Genomic DNA, 24,370 nt, shown 5'->3' on the forward strand with positions numbered 1-24,370 from the left:
CAAATTAGGCACGTGGTGTTAGTATATGGTCGCTAACAACCATACCAAAATTGGTCCAATCACACAAAAATTGGTCCATATCGGTTCATAATCATGGTTGCCACGAGAGCCAAAAATAATCTACCAAAATTTTATTTCTATAGAAAATTTTGTCAAAATTTTATTTCTATAGAAAATTTTGTCAAAATTTTATTTCTATAGAAAATTTTGTTAAAATTTTATTCGGTTCATAATAAAATTTTCATCATTTTCAAAATTTTATTTCTATAGAAAATTTTGTTCAAATTTTATTCGGTTCATAATCATGGTTGCCACTCGAGCCAAAAATAATCTACCAAGAATTTATTTCTATAGAAAATTTTGTCAAAAGTTTATTTCTATAGAAAATTTTGTTAAAATTTTATTTCTGTAGAAATTTTTGTCAAAAATTTCTTTCTATAGAAAATTTTGTCAAAATTTTTATTTCTATAGAAAATTTTGTGAAAATTTTATTGCTATAGAAAATTTTGTGAAAATTTTATTTCTATAGAAAATTTTGTCAAAATTTTATGTCTACTTTGTCAAACTGAATTATATACGTATTGGACCGATCTTTTTTGATTTAATATATACCACGTATGGACTTACATACAATTTAGTAGATGGTGTTAGGAGGTTTTAAGATACCTTGCCATCGGCAAGCGTTACCGCAACTTAAGTAATTCGATTGTGGATGGCAGTGTTTAGATGAAGTTTCTACGCAATCCATGATGGAGGGTACATAAGCTTCGGCCTGGCCGAACTTACGGCCGTATATACTTGTTTTTACCTTAATAGCTTAGTTAAAATATCGGATAAAAGAAAATGAATATTTTATAAATCAGATTTATATTCTATGTTTTAAGCTTGATAGCCTTAAAATATAGATTTAATGATATAGCTTACTAACAAATTTTTGTTTGTTTTGTTTTTTTTTTTGTTTTTAAGTCACATAGTTGTCTCGGAATCAGTACAAATTTCTTAAGTGAAGATCAAATTATTAGGATTTAAGTAAAATTGTTTTGAGTGTACCATTATATAGTCTACACATTTTGAAAATTTGCGACCCTTCTTTAAAGTTGCATGTTTTTAAACTAAGGCAAATTTTCCTTATAGTAAAGAAACACATTTTTTGATTTAAAGAAATCGTCCTTAAATTAACTGAAATATTAAATCTTTAGATTTAAGATAAAAACGCTTCAAATATAGGCTAAGACTTATTTTGAGGATTTAGGATTTTTGGTTTAAAGCTTTTTTAGATCAAGAAAATATTTTTTTCTCCGAAGTATCCGTCATAATTTGGATTATTAAACTGGCATTTGTTTGTACGTGAATAGCTTTATTAATATACCGGAAATATATATTGAAAATTCGAAAAATGATATTTGTACCCTAACTTTAATTTTATAGATACTAGATTGGGGAATGAATTAAATATTATCCGACGAGAACTGTCAAATTTATGGGAAACGAAATTTTAGACCAGAAATTTTAGACAATTATTCTTTGAAGCCAAACAAATTTAATTGAGGGTAAAAGGGTACCATAAACAAAGATGTGCGTGCATGCCAATCAAGATAATGAAATGTTGCAAAAAGTATAGATAACCAAAAAAAAAGTGTAAAACCAATAAAAATTAACAATTTTGTTGAGTATAAATTGAAAATATATATTAAAACAAAAATTAATGGCGAAAATAAAAAAAATAAAAACGGTGTCTAACATAAAAAAAATATATTTTAGAAAAAAAATATAAAAAAATCACCGCTGGTGAGATTTGAACCTGTGTTCTTTATTTTTTTCATTCATAATAATAAAGAACATCTCGAGAAGTAGATACAATGTTATGGTTTGGTGCCATATTACGATCATATACAAACATTTGAATTGAAAACTCAAATTATTTTGCATTTTTTCTCTTCTTTCTCCTTTAATTATTCCCACATTTTTGTCTAAAAATAAAATACACTGCAAAAATATCCTTACAGCTAAATGATTCGATTTTAAATTGGTATCTTTACATGAAAACAAAATTTGCTGTACTAATGTCAACTTGGTTTTAATAATTCTGAAAACAATCTTCTAAATTAATGAAATCATCTTAACCTTTATTTATTTGATGAGCTTTTGTATCTTGCCGACAAAAAGCTTAAAAGCGTACAAAAATAGGGATTGTCGTTAACACGTTTTTAAAGACTCTGATGGCACATGAGAAAAAAATCATAAAAAACTTACACATTCAAATTTGTATCATGTCCTAGCAAAGTTCCGGATCAAAAAAAACATATTTTCACTACTTTTTTGGCGACGCCTATTTTGATGGGGTATTCCAAACTCAAATTTAAATGTGTCATAATTGTATCCTTGCTTCAATACTCTGCTTCTTGGACTTGGAAAAATGCCAAAGTATTAGTGTACAGATAAAATTTTTAGAACCGGGCTCTGCACCCAAAGAAAAAGTACTTTCTTCAGGAACGGAATTTTTGATAAACGAAATTTCCTTGCAATGTCAAGTGTTTTCTTTAAGAGTTAATAAATCCGAATTGACAACAAAAGATTCAACGATTATCTCTAATCAGTTTTACTTGCTGTTAAAGAGAAAATTTTGGCGTAAACAAAACTTTGTTTGTCTAAAATTTCGTTCCTCAGAAAAGAAAACTCTTCTTTCAGTGTATGCCTATATACCGCTCCAGAGTCAATATTCCTTACCGGCTCTTTAACAAATGTTTAATTCCAAAACATTTAAATTTCTATTTGAAGCTATGTCTCCATTTTGGACCCCACACACAGAAGAAAAACTTCAAAAATATTTTTAATTAAAAGTTGAAAACGTTAATCAATTAAAAATTTAACTGATTTTACGACTTAATATATTCATCGTTTTTGTTGGCCAAGTCAAGAGCTACAACTTTGCTGAATACCTCAAAAATGAATTCACAGCATTTTTGGAGCTATGGCCATACGGAAATTGAAAAAGTGCTCAAAATCGAATTTGGCGACAAAATTTTAGAGGATAATAAAAGACGAACGGCCACCAATCTGGCAAAATCCAGAAATTACTTTTCTCCTTTCATCGAGTACTTTCGGCTGGGATAAGTGATTTTTTGTTTGGAGACAAAAATTTGAATTTTGCGTCACAGTTTTACCAAATATTTCCAAATAAAAACATAATTGAAAATTTTGTTCGGAAAAAATTAGTTTCTAGGTACATATAAATCCAACGAAAAATCCCACTATAATTATTATCGGAAAATTGGCAAACAAGTTAACGTATATCGTAAATCATGCGCAACTTACAAAACAATAGCACCTAAAGGTAAAGTAATTATTAATAAATAAGAAATTCATTTAAAAAATTAATTTTGTCTTGGGGCAAAAGAAAATTAGATTCTTAATTAACCAATTAAAAAATTAATTGAAAATACAGGAGAAATCAATTAATTTTTTAATCGAGAATATTTTTGAATTTTCAATTATAACAGTAATTTTCATAGTTAAGGCAATTTAAAGTAAAAAAAAATTAATTGGTTCATTTAATTTCGTAGTAGATTTTTTAATTCATTTTAGAAAATTTAGGTTGAGTTTAGAAAATTTTAACTAAACTGTATGGTCAAGCCGATTTTACACAACTATACTTAGTTCGACAAATTCAGGAATATTTTTCAAATGTCACTATTTTTTTCACTTGTTAAATGAAATTTCGTAGTATGGAGTTAAAATTGCAAAGGTGTCTTTATTGGTAAAATTTAAAAATTTTAAGAAATTATGAGCTAGTGAGTGGGATACACGAGTTTAGTAAAGATTTTTGCTTCCCATTAGTACTAACGTATACAAAAAATTATTAAAATCAAGGGAACTGTCTCAAAACACAATAATTATATGAACTAAATAAATTAGCTGTAGTAGCATATGGGGTTCACTTTATTTTTATACCCTCCACCATAACACATCGAAATATTGCTCTAAGACCCCATAAAGTATATATATATTCTGGGTCGTGGTGAAATTCTGAGTCGATCTGAGCATGTCCGTCCGTCCGTCTGTTGAAATCACGCTAACTTCCGAACGAAACAAGCTATCGACTTGAAACTTGGCACAAGTAGTTGTTATTGATGTAGGTGAAATGGTATTGCAAATGGGCCATATCGGTCCACTTTTACGTATAGCCCCCATATAAACGGATCCCCAAATTTGGCTTGCGATTGCTCTAAGAGAAGCACATTTCATCCGATCCGGCTGAAATTTGGTACATGGTGTTAGTATATGGTCTGTAACAACCATGCAAAAATTGGTCCAAATCGGTCCACTTTTACGCATAGCCCCCATATAAACGGACCCCCAAATTTGGCTTGCGATTGCTCTAAGAGAAGCAAATTTCATCCGATCCGGCTGAAATTTGGTACATGGTGTTAGTATATGGTCTCTAATAACCATGCAAAAATTGGTTCATATCGGTCGATAATTACGGAGCCTCAAAGAGAAGCAAATTTCATCCGATCCGGCTGAAATTTGGTACATGGTATTGGTATATGGTCTCTAACAACCGTGCAAAAATTGGTCCACATCGGTCCAGAATTATATATAGCCCCCATATAAACCGATCCCCAGATTTGGCTTGCGAAGTCTCCAAGAGAAGCAAATTTCACCCTATCCGGTTGTAATTTGGAACATGGTGTTAGTATATGATCTTTAACAACTGTGCCAGAATTGGTCCATATCGGTCCATAATTATATATAGCCCCCATATAAAACATTGTCCAGATTTGACCTCCGGAGCCTCTTGGAGGAGCAAAATTCATCCGATCCGGTTCAAATTAGGAACGTGGTGTTAGTATATGGTCGCTAACAACCATACCAAAATTGGTCCAATCACACAAAAATTGGTCCATATCGGTTCATAATCATGGTTGCCACAAAGCCAAATATAATCTATCAAAATTTTATTTCTATAGAAAATTTTGTCAAAATTTTAATTCCATAGAAAATTTTGTCAAAATTTTATTTCTAGAGAACATTTTGTTAAAGTTTTATTCGGTTCATAATAAAATTTTCATCATTGTCAAAACTTTATTTCTATAGAAAATTTTGTAAAAATTTTATTTCTATAGAAAATTTTGTTCAAATTTTATTCGGTTCATAATCATGGTTGCCACTCGAGCCAAAAATAATCTACCAAGATTTTATTTCTATAGAAAATTTTGTCAAAAGTTTATTTCTATAGAAAATTTTGTTAAAATTTTATTTCTGTAGAAATTTTTGTCAAAATTTTCTTTCTATAGAAAATTTTGTCAAAATTTTTATTTCTATAGAAAATTTTGTGAAAATTTTATTTCTGTAAAAAATTTTGTCAAAATGTTATGTCTACTTTGTCAAACTGAATTATATACGTATTGGATCGATCTTTTTTTTAATTTAATATATACCACGTATGGACTTACATACAATTTAGAAGATGGTGTTAGGAGGTTTTAAGATACCTTGCCATCGGCAAGCGTTACCGCAACTTAAGTAATTCGATTGTGGATGGCAATGTTTAGATGAAGATTCTACACTGAAAAAAGCATACTTGGTTCCAAAGATTTTGTCTTTAGTTTAAAAAATTTGGTATTGATTCCGAGCCAAAGAAGCGGAGAATACAAGTAAGAATACTTTTAAGACAAAATTCTCTTTTAAATTTAGGTTTTGCGTACTTGCTTCTAGGAAGCAAATTTTAATTTTTCGCTTTCTCAGCTTTTTTTCTTCATATGCTATCAAAGTCTTTTAAAAACGAGTAAACGGCAACTTCATTTTCCAAATTAGGACTCGACTTCCAGTAGAAATTATACTATGTTTGAAGTAAAAAACTTCTTTAAAATAAAGTTTTGAAAAACATATTCTATATTTGAACGATTTTTTGCTTTGTAGTAAAGATGCGAAAAGACAACAAATTTAAAGACAATTTCATTAAATTGAAAGAATTTTTCTGAATTATTAAAGTCAAGTTGACCTTAGCCTATAAATTTTTTCTTTCATGTTAAGATACCCATTTTTAAGTCAAATCACTTAATTATAAGGACAATACGACTTCATTGAAAAGTTTATCGACTTTTGGACAAGGAAAATAACTTTATTTTAGAGAAATGCGTCTTCTATGCTAAGCAAAATTTGTATTCGTATTTTAAAGACATGAAATCTTTGACCTCACGACAATATTTTTTTCAGTGTACGCAATCCATGATGGAGGGTACATAAGCTTCGGCCTGGCCGAACTTACGGCCGTATATACTTGTTTTGTATTAAATTTAGGACACACATTTTGGAAATTTGCGTCTCTCTTTTTTATCTTTGGTTTAACGCATCTGCTTTAATTTTGATTTTTATACTGGTCTTTGTACGTGAATAGCATAAATTTTTAAAGAAAAATCTTTGATCCAAGTAAAGTTTTACCTCACATAACTTGATCTACCATGAAAAGGAAAATTTGTTTATCTAACATTTCGTTCCTAAGAAAACTCTTCTTTCGTGTAGATTTAAAGCTAGATTGCTTCCGAAAAAACGACTTTATTTGAAAGAAACATCTTTGGCGATAAATCCATACTAAAATTTTTAGGAGATGCTAAGTTAGTGACAGTCCGTTATTTTAGGATCACCTAGACTATTCACTCCGTTGTAATTTGAACTTCTTTCTTGTCAAAAATGTCCTCCCAAAAATGTTCTTTATTTTAACTACAACGGGAAATAGTTTTAATTCAATTTTTTTAGAACTCGTTTTTTTCTTATTTTTAATGCGTAATGGGAGCCACCGTGGTGCAATGGTTAGCACGCCCGCCTTGCATACAGAAGGTCGTGGGTTCGATTCCTGCTTCGACCGAACACCAAAAAGTTTTTCAGCGGTGGATTATCCCACCTCAGTAATGCTGGTGACATTTCTGAGGTTCTCAAAACTTCTCTAAGTGGTTTAACTGCAATGTGGAACGCCATTTGGACTCGGCTGTGAAAAGGAGGTCCCTTGTCAGTGAGCTTAACATGGAATCGGGCAGCACTCAGTGATAAGAGAGAAGTTCACCAATGTGGTATCACAATGGACTGAATAGTTTAAGTGAGCCTGATATATCGGGCTGCCACCTAACCTAATCCTAAAATACGTTTGAAATAAATTAGAAAAAGAGTAAGAAGAATTTACAAATTATTCAAATTTTGTCGAAAAAATCTATTCTAGAAAAATTACGAATTTTATAAAATGTTTGAGGCCAAACGTTTTAGACAAGCGTTAAAAATCATAAAAAATTATAAAAAAAAATATTTATTTGTCAAAATATCACAAATTTTTTTAATTCACATCCAAAACACTGAATTCGGATGACCGAATTAAGAAGTGATTGAAATTCAGTGCAACGTCTGTTGATATGGTAGACATCCGTCTTATGACAAGCACGTGTTAAGTTCAACGCTTCTGAGCCAATTTTGCATCACTTCCGGATACAAAAATAACTTTTTCACTTCTTTTTGGCGACGCTGTTTTTGCAGGGAAAGTTATAAACTTAATCCGTTTTTAGTGTTCTTTCACCAGAATTTGTGAAGGATGCCATACAACAGAGCCCTTTCTTTTAATGTTTCTCATTTATTTAATGACCATCGATTATTGGTGAACAAAATGTAACAATTGCTAAAAAGAAATATTTGTTTGTTTTTATTGAAGTGCCATTCATAAATAGACGATTTGTGAATTTCAGCATGATTGCCTTCCGCTTGAACTTTAGCATCTCACATTGAATTCTCTCAGAAGTTTATTTCACTAAATTGTGTGTCCTTTATATGCCTCGAGATATCTGCATCTCAACAATCCCAATACTCGAAAGATTCAACATCAAAAAGAAGCAACTATTGACGTCACAGTTTTATGTCATCACTCCAATGCAAAAGTTCAAAGGGCAATGTAATCTTCATTTGTAGTGGCTGTCGAAATATTGTTATTTCAGCTGCACTTTTCTGCGTTACCATCAATATCGAATGATTGTAAATAAAATGGAAGTGTGGAGGCAGCAAAATCGTAAAGCATCCTTGGAAAGTACAATTTAATCTGGGTACCATTAAATATAAGAAGGGAAAAAACAACACACTTAAATACTTTTGTGTATGCAATGCAACAAATTTGTTTCAAGTCCGCCTCCTTTTTTTGCTTTGCTTTGTGCTGGCAAAACAACGCAATTTCGAAAATTGGAGTCTCTTCTCAACCATGTTTCACGGTTTCCTCTTGGCATGTTCTGTTGGAAAGGCCGTCTCAGCGAATAAAGAATCTTAATGCCGCACCAAACTATGAATTTGGTAGTGTTGATGCAAAACTTTTGTAACAAGTTTCCGTTGCAAGCACATATCTGATTACAGGCGACCTGCAGATAGTCAACTGAAGCTGTAACTCGGCTAGGATATGCAACGATGGAGCACGTAATGCTGCAATTTGGACACATGGATATAAATTGTTTTGTTTAGATGTTACCATTTGGGCTTTTCTTATCGCTCACACTACAAAAGCCGTGTTATTCTTAGAGCGTACACTCCATACATTCTGATATGGGCTTAATGAGTTAAAAAAAGCAAAGTAGAAAGTCGGTCGAGACCGACTATATCCTAAGCTATCCGTAGTGAATAAGTATATATAAGCAATTGATGGACATTACGAGGGTTGCCTTTTATATTATGGGATAAGGCAATCCCAGTGTTGCAATGTGCCAACTCACAGAAAAAACAGCTTGCCCAAAGGTTCCAAAGATTTCGCCTTTACACTACTGATTTTGGTATGGCTCCCGAGGCAAAGAAGCGGAGAATTGAAATAAAGATACTTTTAAGACACAATTCTTTTTTAAATTTACGATATGCGCACTTGATACTAGGATACCAATATGAATTTGAAATTGGACCATACGGGTTCTCTAATTAATCTCTAATTACCGCGCAAAAGTTCATATCGGTTCTAATTATGTTATTTGTATTTACGCAATGCTAAGGACAAAATTCTTTAAAATAATGACATTTTAATTAAAAGAAAGTTTATAATCCTTGCTTCAAAAAATTTTTTCATTAAATTTGGGACACAAATCTTGAAATTTTGCGTCCCTCTGTTGAAGTTGTAGATCTTTGAATTAAGGCAAATGTTCCTTAAAATAAAAAAAAAAAAAACATTTTTAATTTAAAGAAATCGTATTTAACTCAACTGACATATTGAATTTTTAAATTTAAGATAATAACGCTTCAAATATAGGCTAAGACTTATTTTAAGGATTTGCATCTTTGGTTTAAAGTTTTTTTAGAATTAAGAAAACAGTTTTTACTTTGAAGTACTTGGCATAATTTGGATTTTGAAACTGGAATTTACATGAATACTTTTATTTATATATCGCAAACAGAGAATAAAAATTCGATTAATGAGATCTGTATCCAATTACAATTTTATCGATCCTAGATTTAAACCCAGGGAGGTCTGTAAAAAAGTCTTTATTTTAAAGAAGCCGCATCTTTGGCTCGGAATCAATACCAAAATCCTTAAGGGAAGGTCAAAATCTTTGGACCCAAGTAAACTTTTTTTGAGTGTAGCAGCTGTGGACTAACTTAGAATTTAGAAGACGATGTTAAGAAATTTTAAGATACCTGGTCATTGGTAAGTGTTTCCACAAACCAAGTAATACGATTGTAGATGACAGTCTTTAGTAGATGTTGCTACGCAATCCATGGTGGACGGTACATAAGATTTTTCTCATGTAAAAGAAAGTTGCGTAGTTTGAAGGAAAAAATTGCAAAAATGTCTAGTGCCATACGAAGTTCAAGATTGGCGCATTATTGGTAACATGTACAATTTTGAAAATTCTTAACTATTTTGTGGGAGACACGAATTTAGTAAATCCGTATACGTCATTTGTATATAATTTGTCCACTTTATTAGTTAATTTAACTAACCTACGCAAAAAATTATTAAAGTCCTGGAAACTTTCTAAAAACATAATAATTCCATGAACTAAAATAAAATTAAATTGGATTTAGGGTTAATTTTTTTTTTGCGTGGGAGCCTGAAATCACACTGAGAAAAAGCATCCTCCATGCTAATGTTTTTGTTTTGACACTAATGATCAAAGACAATACACGTAGGAAGATGGAAAATTGGCTTGCGTCACACCAAATGTTGCATTGACCAAAGATAATAAAAGAGGAAGATGGGAGATTGACTTGCGTCATACCAAATGTTGCATTTACCAGATTAGTTTAATACATGTTTGTATCTTTTAGTTGTTTTTCGTTTTTATTTTTTAAATGAAAAATTTAATTTTCTTAATGAAGCAATGTTAAATTTTCGGCAACAACAAAAAAAAATACATTTTCCCCTTTATGGAAATTTATTTCGTGCTCTTAATTTCTTTTTATTTGCATTTTAATGCAATGTCAATACTTGTCGTATACGCGTTTGGTTCGAGTATTAAACTAATGTAGTAAATGGTTTGATGTGCTCAGTAGCCAATCTCCCATCTTCCTCTTTTATTATCTTTGGCATTGACGGTGTTAGTTCCATACATGTTTGTAATTTTTTTTATTTGTTTTTTCGTTTTAAACAATGTTAAAATTTTAGGCAAGAACAAAAAATTACATTTTCCCTTTATGGAAATTTATTTCCTGCACTTAATTCCTTTTTATTTGCATTTTAATGCTATGTCAATACTTGTCGTATACGCGTTTGGTTCGATAAACGAAAAGTATGGATCTAACACCGTAAATAGTTTGATGTGCTCAGTAGCCAATTTCCCATCTTTCTACGTGTATTGTCTTTGCTAATGATTTTGGTTTCATTTTTGATTCATTCCTATCCAAAGAATTCTCTTTCAAATTTGAGTTTTAGGCAATTGATTTCAGTTTTGTTTAACTTAAATTTCCAAAATTCAGATTGGACTTCAAGTACAAATTATGCTTATGTTGAAAACCATTTTCTATGTTTTAATGTTGTCTAGCTTTATAGTCATGTCAACAAAAGTAAAAACGATTTCATTTCGAATTAAGAATTAATCAGCATTTGTAAAGCCAAGTTGGTCTATGTTAGGTTGGTCTTAGTCAAACAATTTTTTCTCATACTCATTTTAAGGACATGAAATCTTTGACATCACTACAATATTTTTTCAGTGCAAAAAACGGGGGCCTCTAAACCCAAATTAACTTAATTTTAATTTATGAGAATAATTATGTTTTATTTTAAATTCCCAAAAATATGGGAAAGTTTCCTTCACTTTAAATTAACTGAAAAAGAGAAAGAAATTATGCTAAAATGAAGCACAAAAATGTATTAAATTTAAATTTCATTAATTTTGTACCTTTTACCAATAATGCGTCTTTTAATTTTTTTCCTTCAAAATACGAAATATTTTTTAATATTTGCAAAAAGAAAATTATATGTTTTCTTGTATATAGGTTAGGTTAGGTATAGTGGTGGCCCGATATTTCAGACTCACTTAGACTATTCAGTCCATTGTGATACCACAGTGGTGAACTTCTCTCTTCTTGTATTTATGGAAAAGAATTTTCTGAAATCTTGTTGACTCACGAGAAGTTTAGTGGTCGTGATTCGTTTGTCGCTAAAAAATTACATGCGTGAATGGCGTTTCTCCAATCGTTAGTGTGTTTGAGTAAAATCCATTCTTGGCCGCGTGAGTTATATTTCTTCTGTCCAGAGTGTGCTTGAGCATGAGTGTCTATAAGATTGGTGTAAATATATCCTATCATAAGTGTGCGTGGGAGTGAAATATCGTAAATAGGCACAACCCTACACTCAAAAAAAAGTTTACTTGGATCCAAAGATTTTGACCTTGCTTTAAGGATTTTGGTATTGATTCCGAGCCAAAGATGCGGGTTCTTTAAAATAAGGAAATTTTTGTGCGACCTATATGGCTTTAAATCTAGGATCTATAAAATTAAAATTAGGATACAGATCTCATTTATCGAATTTTCATTCTATTTTTCCGGTATATTAATAAAGCTATTCACGTTCAAACAAATGCCAGTTTAAAATTCCAAATTATGACGGATATTTCGAAGAAAAAAATGTTTCTTAATTCCCAAAAAAAGCTTTAAACCAAAGATGCTAAATCCTCAAAATGAGTCTTAGCTTATATTTGAAGCGTTTTTATCTTAAATCTAAAGATTCAATATTGCAGTTAATTTAAGGATGATTTGTTTAAATCAAAAATGTGTTTCTTTACTTTAACGAAAATATGCCTTAGTTTAAAGTCATGCAACTTTAACGAAGGGACGCAAATTTTCGAAATCTGTGTCATAAATTTAATGAAAACAAATTTTGAAGCAAAGATTTATTTTAATTAAAATTTCATTATTTTAAAGAAATTTGTCCTTAATAGTGTGTAAATTGCGCATCCCAAAGTTGAGGTTGCGTAATCTTTAATATCACGTAAATAGTTTTTTCAGTGTAGCTATCTGTAAGCTCATATTGAGTGAAAAGGCTGTTATAATGGGAAAATTACATCGATTCCAGTGACGCCATTTAAAATTGGTTCCATTTAAGCTTACTTCAGTTATCACTACTGTTATCTATGAAGACGGGTCTTTCTCGTAAATTGCATATCAATCTCATTACTACATTTAATTTTGGACATTTTTTTTTAATTTTTTGTAAGAATGTGGAACCCGTGGGAATATGAAGTCTAATTTCGACTGCGGACATAAATGCTTTAGAAATTAACTGAGCGGTCCAAATGAGGGCTATATCACATAATGAGTCGATTACGTCTATATATAGAAGCAATTTTTGTATGGCTTCATGAGGATGATACCCTCATCCGGCTTAAAAAAATGTAAGAAGTAAAATTCTGCTTTAGGCCTCTTAGGACGTTAAATAAAAAATTAGCCTATATAACATAAACAGCAAATCGCTAATTTGATTTTGTGGCCCCAAAATAAATTTATGGTCCAACTTTTAGTCAGATCGAATGAATGTGGGGACTTTTAGGCTCTCAAAAATCTGTTTATGTAAGCATATTTCTTGCAAATCGTATGAAAATTTTAGCCTACCAGGAATTGGTATATAATTTGTGTTTAATGATTTAACTACCATTAGAAATCAATTTCCATAAATAATTAAATTATCAAATTAAGTTGCGGGACATGCAACTTTAAAGGACTTCTAGAGAAAAGCTCCTTTTGATTTACCTTTTATTTAGGAATATTATTTTACCTATTCGCTGGATACAAACAAGAGAATCGTTTGTGGGAAAAAAAGAGAATTGGAGTCAGAGTTTTTTTTTGGAGTCAATCTTACATTTTATTTCCGCTTATGATCTGCAATCGTTGATGGTTACGATGGTAAAGAAGACTGATTTCTATTCATTAGGCAGTTCTTTACCTCGGTTTTAAGGTATAAAAAGAGAAAGATATATGAATACAAATTTGTTTTAAAGAATTCATGGTTGTTTTTAAAAGTAATAAATTGATAATAACGTACTAATAATAGTTAATTTCAGCTGTTAGATTTGAATTCATTTTAGACAAATATATAAAAATAAAATAAAAGGAGAAACTATGTTAAACATACTGCCCCCCTTGGTCTATTTAGACCAAAAAAAAAACTAAAGGGCTTGACTTAATTGTTCCAAAGTCCACAAAGCGATGTCTAAGATTTGCTTTGGATTGGTTACTGATCGATTCTTACATCTATTGGAATTATCTAAAGTTTGTGTCTTGACTGTTTTTGGTGGATTATTGGTGACTCGTCCTTGCTTATTGCCATATTTCATTTTTGGTCGTCGTTTCTCATTCTGATTGATGTTTATGTGAAGTATTGTATGGTGATATTTACCACATCGTTTACAATTGGTACTGGACGTGCATTTATTAGTAGAGTGCGAACGTGCAAGGCAGTTAAAACAATAGTTGAGTCGGCGGGCTAATTTTCGACGTTCTTCAACATCCTTGGCCAAAAATCGTTTGCAAAAGCGAAGTGGATGTAGCTTTCCGCATATCTTGCATTGACGAATCATTTCATTTTTAGGTGCCCTGTGAATTTTGGAATATAAAATTTAATTAATAACTGAAATATGCAAGTGAGAATAATTTGAGTTTATGGTGATTATAACAATTTGGAGTTGTTATAACGATATGTACGATAGGTATACTTATGAATTATAGTAATATCGAGAGTTTTTCGATTTGGTGGAGATCACTTCGATGTCTCTGTAGGGAGAATGCATAGCTTTGAGATTGGTCTTGTTAAAACTCCGTTTTGGGTACGTAATTCGACTGTTCTAACAAATCCGTCTGATCCTGGGTGGATGTGGGTAATTCTCCCTAATCTCCACTCGCATGGTGGTAAAAGTTCATCTTTTAGAACAACTATTTGGCCAATTTGTACATTGGCTTGGGGTTTTTGCCATTTGTATCTTTGTTGCAAATCTAGCAGATAATCCCGTTTCCATCGTCGTGCAAATTCGTATTGGAGGGTTTTTAATTTTTCCCATCGATCGTGCAATGGTATTGAGGTATTATCCGTTTCTGGCATAGCAACCATTGGCGCACCACGAAGAAAGTGACCTGGCGTTAAGGCGAGAATTTCATGCGGATCATCTGTCATAGGAGTCAACGGACGAGAATTGAGGATGGACTCTATGCGGGCCAAAAGGGTTGAAAATTCCTCAAAGGTACACTTTCTATTTTGAGTTACTTTTTTAAAGTGTATTTTAAATGATTTAACCCCGGCCTCCCAGAGTCCCCCCATATGCGGGGCGTTGGGTGGTATGAAAAACCATTGAAAACCATGGGAGGTGTATTTCTCTGCTATATCACAAGCCACTGCTTGTATGAATCGCTTAAATTCATCCTTAATGGAACGTTCTGCCCCTACAAAGTTGGTGCCATTGTCGGAGTATACTTTTTGAGGCAAACCTCTACGAGCAACAAATCGGGTGAATGCTGCTTGGAAGGAGGCTGTCGATAAATCAGAGCATACCTCAAGGTGAATTGCTTTTGTGCTGAAGCATATGAAAATACATGCATAACTTTTGTGGTAAGGAGCTTGACGCAAAATGGAAGTTTTTATAGGAAATGGGCCAGCAAAATCTAATCCCGTCACAGTAAATGGTAGCGAGAACCTACTTCTATTTTCTGGCAGTGCTGCCATTATTTGCGATTGCACCTTGTGTTTATAGATAACGCATACTTTGCAACTACGAATGTGTTTCTTAACCGCTGATCTGAGTCGAGATATGTAAAATTCTTCGCGAATAGTTCTGAGCATTAAACTTTGTTCGGCATGCATCAAAAGCTTGTGCGTAAAATCTATAAACAATTTGCAAAATTTCGACTGCACCGGAAGAATGATTGGGAAACGCTGTTTAAATGGTAATTCAGAATTGGAAATTCGACCATTAATTCGAATAATACCGCTTTCATCAATAAAGGGGTTTAATGGGTAAAGAGGACTCTTTTTGTGAACTTTTCGGGATGATACTAAGGAAGAATATTCCTTATAAAAGAAACTTTTCTGAGTTAGCACAATTAAGCGATTTCGAGCATCTTGAAACTCCGCATGTGTAACAGTTTTGTTATTAAGTGGCGTTGTGGGTTGACTTTTGTTTGAGATACGCTTATAAAAGCGAAATATATAAGCTGTGACCCTTATAGCCTTCTCCCAGCCCGAGAATCTTTCCAATAAATCATCGTTTTCGACAAAACTATGAAATACTTCTATTTTTCTAGCCTCGGGGGGGTTTTCAAAATCTGTCTGGCCCTTTGGCCACGTTTCGGGATTGTTAACAAGCCATGCAGGACCGTGCCACCATAATGAATTCCCGATTAAATCATTTGGATGACAACCCCGAGAGCCTAGATCGGCAGGATTTTCTGCAGATCTTACATGACGCCACGAACAGTTACCAACATTCTGTATAATTTGAGCAGTCCTGTTGGCGACATAGGTCTTCCATGTGCAGGGAGGCTTTTCTAGCCAACTAAGCACAATTGTGGAATCACACCATAAAAACACCTCATGGTTTTTAATGGGTAGGTCAGATAATATCTTGCTGATGAGTTTTGATAAAAGAACGGCTCCACATAATTCCAATCGAGGAAGGCTAATTGGATCTATTGGAGCTACTTTGGTTTTGGACACTAATAGATTCGAACTTATATTGACACCGTTTTGTGTCCGTAAGTACACTACTGCGCAATATGCCTTTTCGGAGGCGTCGCTAAAACCGTGCACTTGTGTTATATATTCGGGGGCAAAGTTTACCCAACGTGGAATTTCTATTTGGGGTATGAGAGAGAGACTTTCGACAAATGAATTCCACTTACTCAATGTGTTGGGTTTCACACATTCATCCCATTTCGTGCCTTCCAGCCAAAGTTGCTGAAGTAACATTTTTGACTGAATTATGATTGGGGATATCCATCCAGCGGGGTCGAATAGCTTGGATGCATCTGACAGAATTTTTCTCTTTGTGATAGGGGACACAATAGCAGGAGGCGTTATTTTATAAGAAAAGCTGTCGGATAAGGCATTCCATTGAATGCCGAGCGTTTTTGTGGAGCTTGTTTCCTGGAATTTCAAAAAATTCGAATCAAGAAGATTTTCTGTTGGGATCGAGGCCAAAATATCTGGCGAATTTGAAGTTATCTTCTTTAGAGGAAAACTAGCAGTTTTTAATAGAGCTATCAATTGAAAAAGAGAAGCTCGAGTGGAGCTCAAATCATGTCCGCCGGACAATATGTCATCAACATATGTTTCTTTCATGAGAATAGAAGCAGCTTGGGGAAACTCACTCATTGAGTCTCGAGCAAGTTGGATAAGTGTCCTTATTGCTAAATATGGAGCGCTGCTTACTCCAAAAGTAACCGTCGTTAGGGCATAATCCTTCACGGGGCAAACAGGAGTAGGCCGGAAAAGGATTCTTTGAAAAGGAGTATCTTCTTCATGGACTCGTATTTGGCGGTACATCTTTTCGATGTCACCACTAAATACGTATTTATAAAGACGCCAATTCAATATGAGAGTCATCATATCCGATTGAAGAGTGGGACCGACGTAGAGAACGTCATTTAAAGAATTTCCAGATCCAGATTTTTTTGACGCATTAAAAACTATGCGAACTTTTGTGCTTCGACTTTCAGGTCTGATTACCGCGTGGTGGGGTAGGTAAAAAGACATATATTTACCTCGTGAATATATTTCACGAGAATCTGTGGGTTTCATATGGCCTAGTGAGAGATATTCCGACAAAACATTCTGATATGTCTCTTCCATGGCAGGTTTGGATCGGAGAGATTGTTCCATTCTAATATATTGCACGAACGCCTGCGATCTAGAAGAGCCGAGCGAAAGTTCATGTGGAAACTCAGGCTTGAACGGTAATTTAACCACATATCGCCCATCTAAATCGCGGGTTGTTGTCCTTTCGTATAATGATTCGCAATATTCGTCTTCTTTAGTTATAGAAGGACGAGATGGGACCTCTTCTTGCTCCCAAAAAAGTCTTAATTGGGTTGATATGGGGTCTTCTGTCGTTTCAGAAGCCTGTAATGAAAACGAGGATACTGTTTGTGTTTTAACGGGGCCACTTATTATCCACCCAAATATTGTTGCTTGAGCTATGAGTGAATTGCAAACTGTTTTCACTCCACACAACATAATTTTCGGTATTGCGTTGCTTCCAATCAAAAGATCGACTTGGCCTGGTTTATAGAATAATGGATCTGCTAAGTCTATATCTTTAATGCCGTCAAACGAAAGTTGTGACGAAGGAAACGAGAAATTGGGTAAAAGCCGTGTGATTTTGGGAACAACAATAGCATTTACTTCTATTGTTCGATTGTGGGTTTCGGAGTACAATTTCATCGTACAGACAGAATTCGAGTTACCAATTATACTTCCGCCCATTCCACGAATTTGGAAGTTCTTGGACTCAGTGGGTAACCGAAGCTTCTGTTGTAGCCTTCGGGACACAAAAGTTTTTTCCGATCCCTGATCAATAAAAGCACGGGCTGAAAATGTTTCCCCCAAATGGGAAATTTTCACAATAGCTGTTGGGAGCAATGTGTTTTCGGAAGAAGCTGATGGGTCTGCAATGAAGTGGGATGCAATTTGAGTTTGTGTGACACATGCGGGAATTTCTTCTGGTTGTGGAGGAGCAATAGTGGTATTGCTGACAGTTGTGGGATTGGCAACTGTATAATGCAAAAGTGTATGATGATCCTTCTTACACTGAGCGCAAACGAATTTGCTTTTACACTCTTTTCGGAGATGAGTATATGAGAGGCAGTTTAAGCAAATTTTGTTTGAAAATGCAAATTCATTTCGAGCTCTAGGCTCAAGGGCTTTAAATTGAGGGCAATGTTTTAAAGCATGATTCATTTTACAAAATTTGCAGGGAAATTGTTGGTTTCCCTCTGTAGTAAAAGTGTGAGTTTCCAAATTCTTTCTTTTGGCGTTAGATTTACCACCTTGAATGCAATTCAATCGTTCCACAACCTCATATCGATTGGTGAGAAATGTGTCCATTTCGGACCATTTTGGTAACTCTCTATGAGACTTTAGGGATTGTTCCCATAGAGCTAGTGTGTCATGAGGTAGTTTTGTTGAGCAAACATAAACTAAGATTGGATCCCAATCGTTAGTCGGAATACCTTGAGCCTTGAGAGCGGCTAGGCAGTCATTAATGGTAATTTGTATCTCTTGGATTGATTCGCTGCTTTCCGTGAGAACAGGCTCGAGATTGAGGAGTATTTTTAACTGATTGTCAACCAGTATGCGTTTATTTTCATACCGGGATTTGAGAGCCTCCCAGGCTAATGAAAAATTTTCCCCACATAGTTTGTATTTCTTTACTATGGTGGCGGCCTGACCTTTAACTTTAAGGCGAAGGTGGTACAATTTTTGAACCGCGGACAACTTGGGATGTTCACCATACACGGCGGTAAACATGTCCCTGAATGCGGGCCACTCCTCATAGCCTCCGTAAAATATCTCCGTATCGCACGGGGGAACTTTGATACAAGAGAATGATTTATCTTGTGCGTGGGATTCTTCGAAATTGTGATTCGAACTGAAATTTGTGGGTGCTATTAAAGCTTTCTGAGCGTCAAGTATCTCAGATTTGCACTTATGAAACTGCTTTGTACAATTTGCATATTTTTCCCTCGCAGACTCTAACAACCGTCTTTTCTCGGTGTCCTCATTCTTGAGGTTTGCGAGATCGGTTGTACACAATCTCCGGTATGATTTTTGTACTGTGCTCCAACGATCGTGAAGATCCTGAAGAGTGACTTCCAAGAGGGTGTCCGTCAGAACACCACTCTTTTCAAAATCAGCACAAAACGTGACAAGGTCATCCGAATCAAAAATGAAATCTTCCATGGTAAAATGAATATACTATTAGTAAAGAGTGGACTGTATCGGATATATTTCGACCGAGATTTGTCGATATTACAGAAAATGTAAAATTAAATACTCTTTTCTGCTTTAAAAATGCTTAATTTTCAACCGCAAAAAGATCACTTTCAGAAGGAAAATATTTTATCACTATATTAATTTATTCAGTTTTCATACGCAATCCAAAATCAGGAATTGGTAACAATTAAATTTCCGCACTTGACCAATTTCTTATTGATATTTCAAACGATCTTTATGAATTGATTTACCCTTCTAATACCAATGGAAAGGATAATTCTTTTTGACAAAAATTCCAGAAATGTATATTCAAAACTTTTTGTGTGTTTGCTTTCTTTTTTTATTCACTGTGCTTAAATCTGCGAAAACAGACCTATTGTGAGAATTTTGTTTTCTTCTTATAATTTGAAAGAGCGCCTGGCCGTACAAACACACATACAGAATATACTCTACACTTTTTATATCTTTAATTGCAAAGGGAGTGATCACAAGAGAATGGGTGAAACTGTCATCTATATTTAAGAGAATAAGGAGAGACTCTTTTTCATATTTATATATATCGTAAATAAAGAGATGTTGAGATAAATGTTTCAAGACTTAAAAAGAGTTGATGAATATCGTGTGACTTAATACCATTCGATATTTCGTTATCGAAAAGATAATATTTATTAAAAGTTCATGGAATGAGAAATGAATATGATAAAATCAAATTTTATGAACTTACAGGTTTCGATTTTATATTGGGAAATAGATGGTTCAATATTGATTAGTTATTCCGCTGGAAGATGAAGTTATCCAATTTTTATATGTTATATTTATCTATTCCTTATGTTCACTTTCTTTCATTTTGGATTATTTCATATGAAATGGAATTTTATGTAAACACGTGGAATTTCGTATTTCTTTTGTTTTATTTTGGTTTCACTTGTACTTAAAGAAAAGCCGCAATCGTCATGCTAACACATATTTTTTTTTTCAAGAAAGGTAGAATGTAAAAACCGTTATACACGAAGCCTTTTCATTGGGGTTTCTCAGCCCGAAATGAATAATTCTTTCAAATGTACAGTTAAACCTTATATTTCATAAAATTTTCAATGATTCGTTTTCCAAAAATATACAATTAGGAAAATATAATTTTTTCTGAAAACTCGCGTAATTTGGGACTATGCACCCGCGAAAGTCTTTATTGATCGATTTTAATCAGAATTTCCCAAATATATAACTAATTACGAATTCTTTATAATTAGCACAATTTATTGGAGCCTTTTCGTTTCTTTTCACAAAATTTTACGTCTTTCGTATCCAAAATACCGATTTTTCGTATTTATTTTTTGAAGACCACGCGGTTTAATGGAAGTGGGAGAAAGACTGATACGTCAATTAAGCCAAACTGGGAGTGTAAGCTTAAGAAACAGAGACGTTCGCTAATAATGTCCAGTGATGATTATTTTAGAATACTACAGGTAGCTGTCCAAAGACGCACGAAGGACCATGTTTAATGATTTAACTACCATTAGAAATCAATTTCCATAAATAATTAAATTATCAAATTAAGTTGCGGGACATGCAACTTTAAAGGACTTCTAGAGAAAAGCTCCTTTTGATTTACCTTTTATTTAGGAATATTATTTTACCTATTCGCTGGATACAAACAAGAGAATCGTTTGTGGGAAAAAAAGAGAATTGGAGTCAGAGTTTTTTTTTGGAGTCAATCTTACATTTTATTTCCGCTTATGATCTGCAATCGTTGATGGTTACGATGGTAAAGAAGACTGATTTCTATTCATTAGGCAGTTCTTTACCTCGGTTTTAAGGTATAAAAAGAGAAAGATATATGAATACAAATTTGTTTTAAAGAATTCATGGTTGTTTTTAAAAGTAATAAATTGATAATAACGTACTAATAATAGTTAATTTCAGCTGTTAGATTTGAATTCATTTTAGACAAATATATAAAAATAAAATAAAAGGAGAAACTATGTTAAACAATTTGGCAAAACTAGACTAGTCTAACCTAATATAAGCGCTCAAAAACTAAATCTAAAGATCGGTTAATATGTGAGCGTGAACTATAGACGGATTTAACTAAATCGTTTTAAAATAAAATTGAAATAAAAACAAGTATATACGGCCGTAAGTTCGGCCAGGCCGAATCTTATGTACCCTCCACCATGGATTGCATAGAAACTGGTACTAAAGACTGTCATCCACAATCGAATTACTTGGGTTACGGTAACACTTGACGAAGGCAAGGTATCTTAAAACTTCTCAACACCGCCTTCTCAATTGTAAGATAGTCCATACGGGGTATATATTAAACAAAAAAAGACCGATTAAATACGTATATAACTCAGCTTGACAAAATTTTCTATAGAAATAAAATTTTGACAAAATTTTCTATAGCAATAAAAAAAAATTTCTAAAGAAATAAAATTTTGACAAAATTTTCTATAAAAATAAAATCTTTGTATAGAAATAACATTTTGACAAAATTTTCTATAGTAATAAAACTTTGACAAAATTTTCTATGGTAATAAAATTTTGGCAAAATTTTCTAAAGACCGATATGGACCAATTTTGGCATGGTTGTTAGCGGCCATATACTAGCGCAATGTACCAAATTTCACCACATATCTAATTTCAACCGGATCGGATGAATTTTGCTCCTCCAAGAGCTCCGGAGGTCAAATCTGGGGAGCGGTTTAAATGGGGGTTACATATAATTAAGACCGCTATGGACCAAGTTTCGCATGGTTGTTAGAGACCATATACTAACACCATGTACGAAATTTCAGCCGGATCGGATGAAATTTGCTTTTGTTAGAGGTTCCGCAAATCAAATAGGGGGATCGGTTTATATGGGGGCTATATATAATTATGGACCGATATGAACCAATTTTTGCATGGTTGTTAGAGAGCACATACTTACATCATGTACCAAATTTCAACCGGATCGGATGAATTTTGCACCTCCAAGAGGCTCCGCAAACCAAATCTGAGCGTCGGTTTATATGGGGGCTATACGTAAATGTTGTCCGATATGGCCCATTTGCAATACCGTCCGACCTACATCAATAACTACTACTTGTGCCAAGTTTCAAGTCGATAGCTTGTTTCGTTCGGAAGTTAGCGTGATTTCAACAGACGGACGGACTGACATGCTTAGATCGACACAGAATTTCACCACGACCCAGAATATATTTACTTCATGGGGTCTTGGAGCAATATTTCGATGTTTTACAAATAAAATTTTACGGTGGTGGGCATTAAAATGGAGCGATTTAGTCCACCTTGCAGTCTAAACTTTTAGAAAACATAGAATAATCACCATCATTGGAACTTGCAGCGCAATTACAGTCATTGGCCGACTGAAGAACTCAATGAAACCAAATATGTGCAAATATTTGTTTATTTACAAAAGTAGGAAGTGTTGTTAGATTTGGTTTTGCCGGAGGCGGAAACGAGCAACATTTTTAAAACACCGACTCCACGGCTATGGTAGTAAGGTTCAATGTGATCACGTTAGTGATTTTAGCCCAGTTTCAAAAACAGCGTAAAGAAATTGCGAATTTCGTTTTGGGAACGGTTAACAACACTGTGGGGAGCGCTCGTGGTGAAATACACGTTTCACTAAGGGGTTTCCCCGCAATGTGAAACCCAGCTTTAAGAATGAGGTCCCTTGTCATTGGAATCATTGGAAGCACTGAGTGCTAAGTGGTAAGACAGAAGTTCATCACTGTGGTAACTCAATGGGCTGGATTGTCTAAGTGAGCTTGAAACAGCGGGCTGCCACTATACCTAACCAAACAATCAAAATGTTCTTTTCACCTGGTTGCACTCTCAACCATTTTTCCCATGTAACAAAGCAAGCTCCTGATCCATCTCTGTGATGGATGCATGCAAATGTTTTAATAAACAGCACTTGAGAAAGATATTTAAGAGACGAAAACTTTAGCACATTTTAGGAAATTTAATATTTCAACGAAGATCCAACAGAGAAAAACTTTGTTCCCATTGGCTTTCAAGGCGCGTATGTTTGTGCGTGAATGTATAAGTGCCCCTTGCTCAAGTGTCTTGACCATCTTCCGTCCAAACTTTCTTCTTGTGGTCGTAGTCGATTTCTTGTGGTGGCTGCATTGGTACTTTGGTTCTTCCATAATGTTGGTCATATATTCTCTGTCTTTATGCTGAATAGTGGAGTGGATCTATTCGTCTTTGTATTTTTGCTCTAGCATAACAAAGTCCTCTTTGCTGGTGCCTTTGCATGCAATTCAGAATCTTGTGGCCATTTCGGCTTCATCTCCTTGCTTCTGGATGTCTACGATGCATCTTGGATGTGCGCTGTATCTTGTGAGCTGAATGTAAAATGTTGCTGCGTTCATATGATGCGGTTCCACGTTGGTCTACGTCTTTTTGTTTTATTTTTATTTTTTTCTTGTACTTGGCTCTGGAATAATTCGCTTTTGTTTGTTCTGTGGAAGAAAAATACTTAACTGGACCATTTACTCTAGTATCTACATACATATCCACGTTGTGTGAAAGCTTGATGTTGCTTTCTTTCTTCCATAGCTAAATTCGTTTGGCTTAGTTCCGTTGCGTTCAATCTCCTTCGCATTTCGGTTATTTTCTTCATTTCCGTTTAAGAAGTGTGCATGTGTATGTTAGATCATGATTTTGTGTATTAAGACCCCCCAGGAAATGTGGCTAATTCTAATACTCAAAATATGTAAGAACTTCTCTGGTGGTACACCAAAAAAAAAAATCTCTTCGTAATAAGAACCACACAATTTCAGATTCCAGAATAATAAATTGGCTAATGTTATATAACCTAACACTCTTTTCATTAAAACAAGTAAGGAAAGTCTAAAGTCGGGCGGGGCCGACTATATTATACCCTGTACCATTTTGTAGATCTAAATTTTCGATACCATATCACATCCGTAAAAT

General features: G+C 33.8%; 2 protein-coding genes across 2 annotated transcripts; both read right to left on the reverse strand.

Annotated features, from left to right (window-relative positions):
- Window positions 1–13,286: 13,286 nt before the first annotated feature.
- Window positions 13,287–20,224, reverse strand: LOC142230115 (uncharacterized). Its single transcript, XM_075300750.1, has 2 exons — window positions 20,148–20,224; window positions 13,287–14,037 (listed from the first exon to the last, which is right to left on the reverse strand). Exon 2 carries the CDS (start codon window positions 14,019–14,021, stop codon window positions 13,611–13,613), a length of 411 nt encoding a protein of 136 aa, XP_075156865.1. The 5' UTR covers window positions 14,022–14,037; window positions 20,148–20,224; the 3' UTR covers window positions 13,287–13,610.
- Window positions 14,201–19,390, reverse strand: LOC142230867 (uncharacterized). The gene has a single exon (XM_075301489.1). The coding sequence runs from the start codon at window positions 19,388–19,390 to the stop codon at window positions 14,201–14,203; it is 5,190 nt and encodes a 1,729-aa protein (XP_075157604.1).
- Window positions 20,225–24,370: the final 4,146 nt, after the last annotated feature.

Source organism: Haematobia irritans, chromosome 3, assembly GCF_050003625.1.
Source record: "Haematobia irritans isolate KBUSLIRL chromosome 3, ASM5000362v1, whole genome shotgun sequence".
NCBI lineage: Eukaryota > Metazoa > Arthropoda > Insecta > Diptera > Muscidae > Haematobia > Haematobia irritans.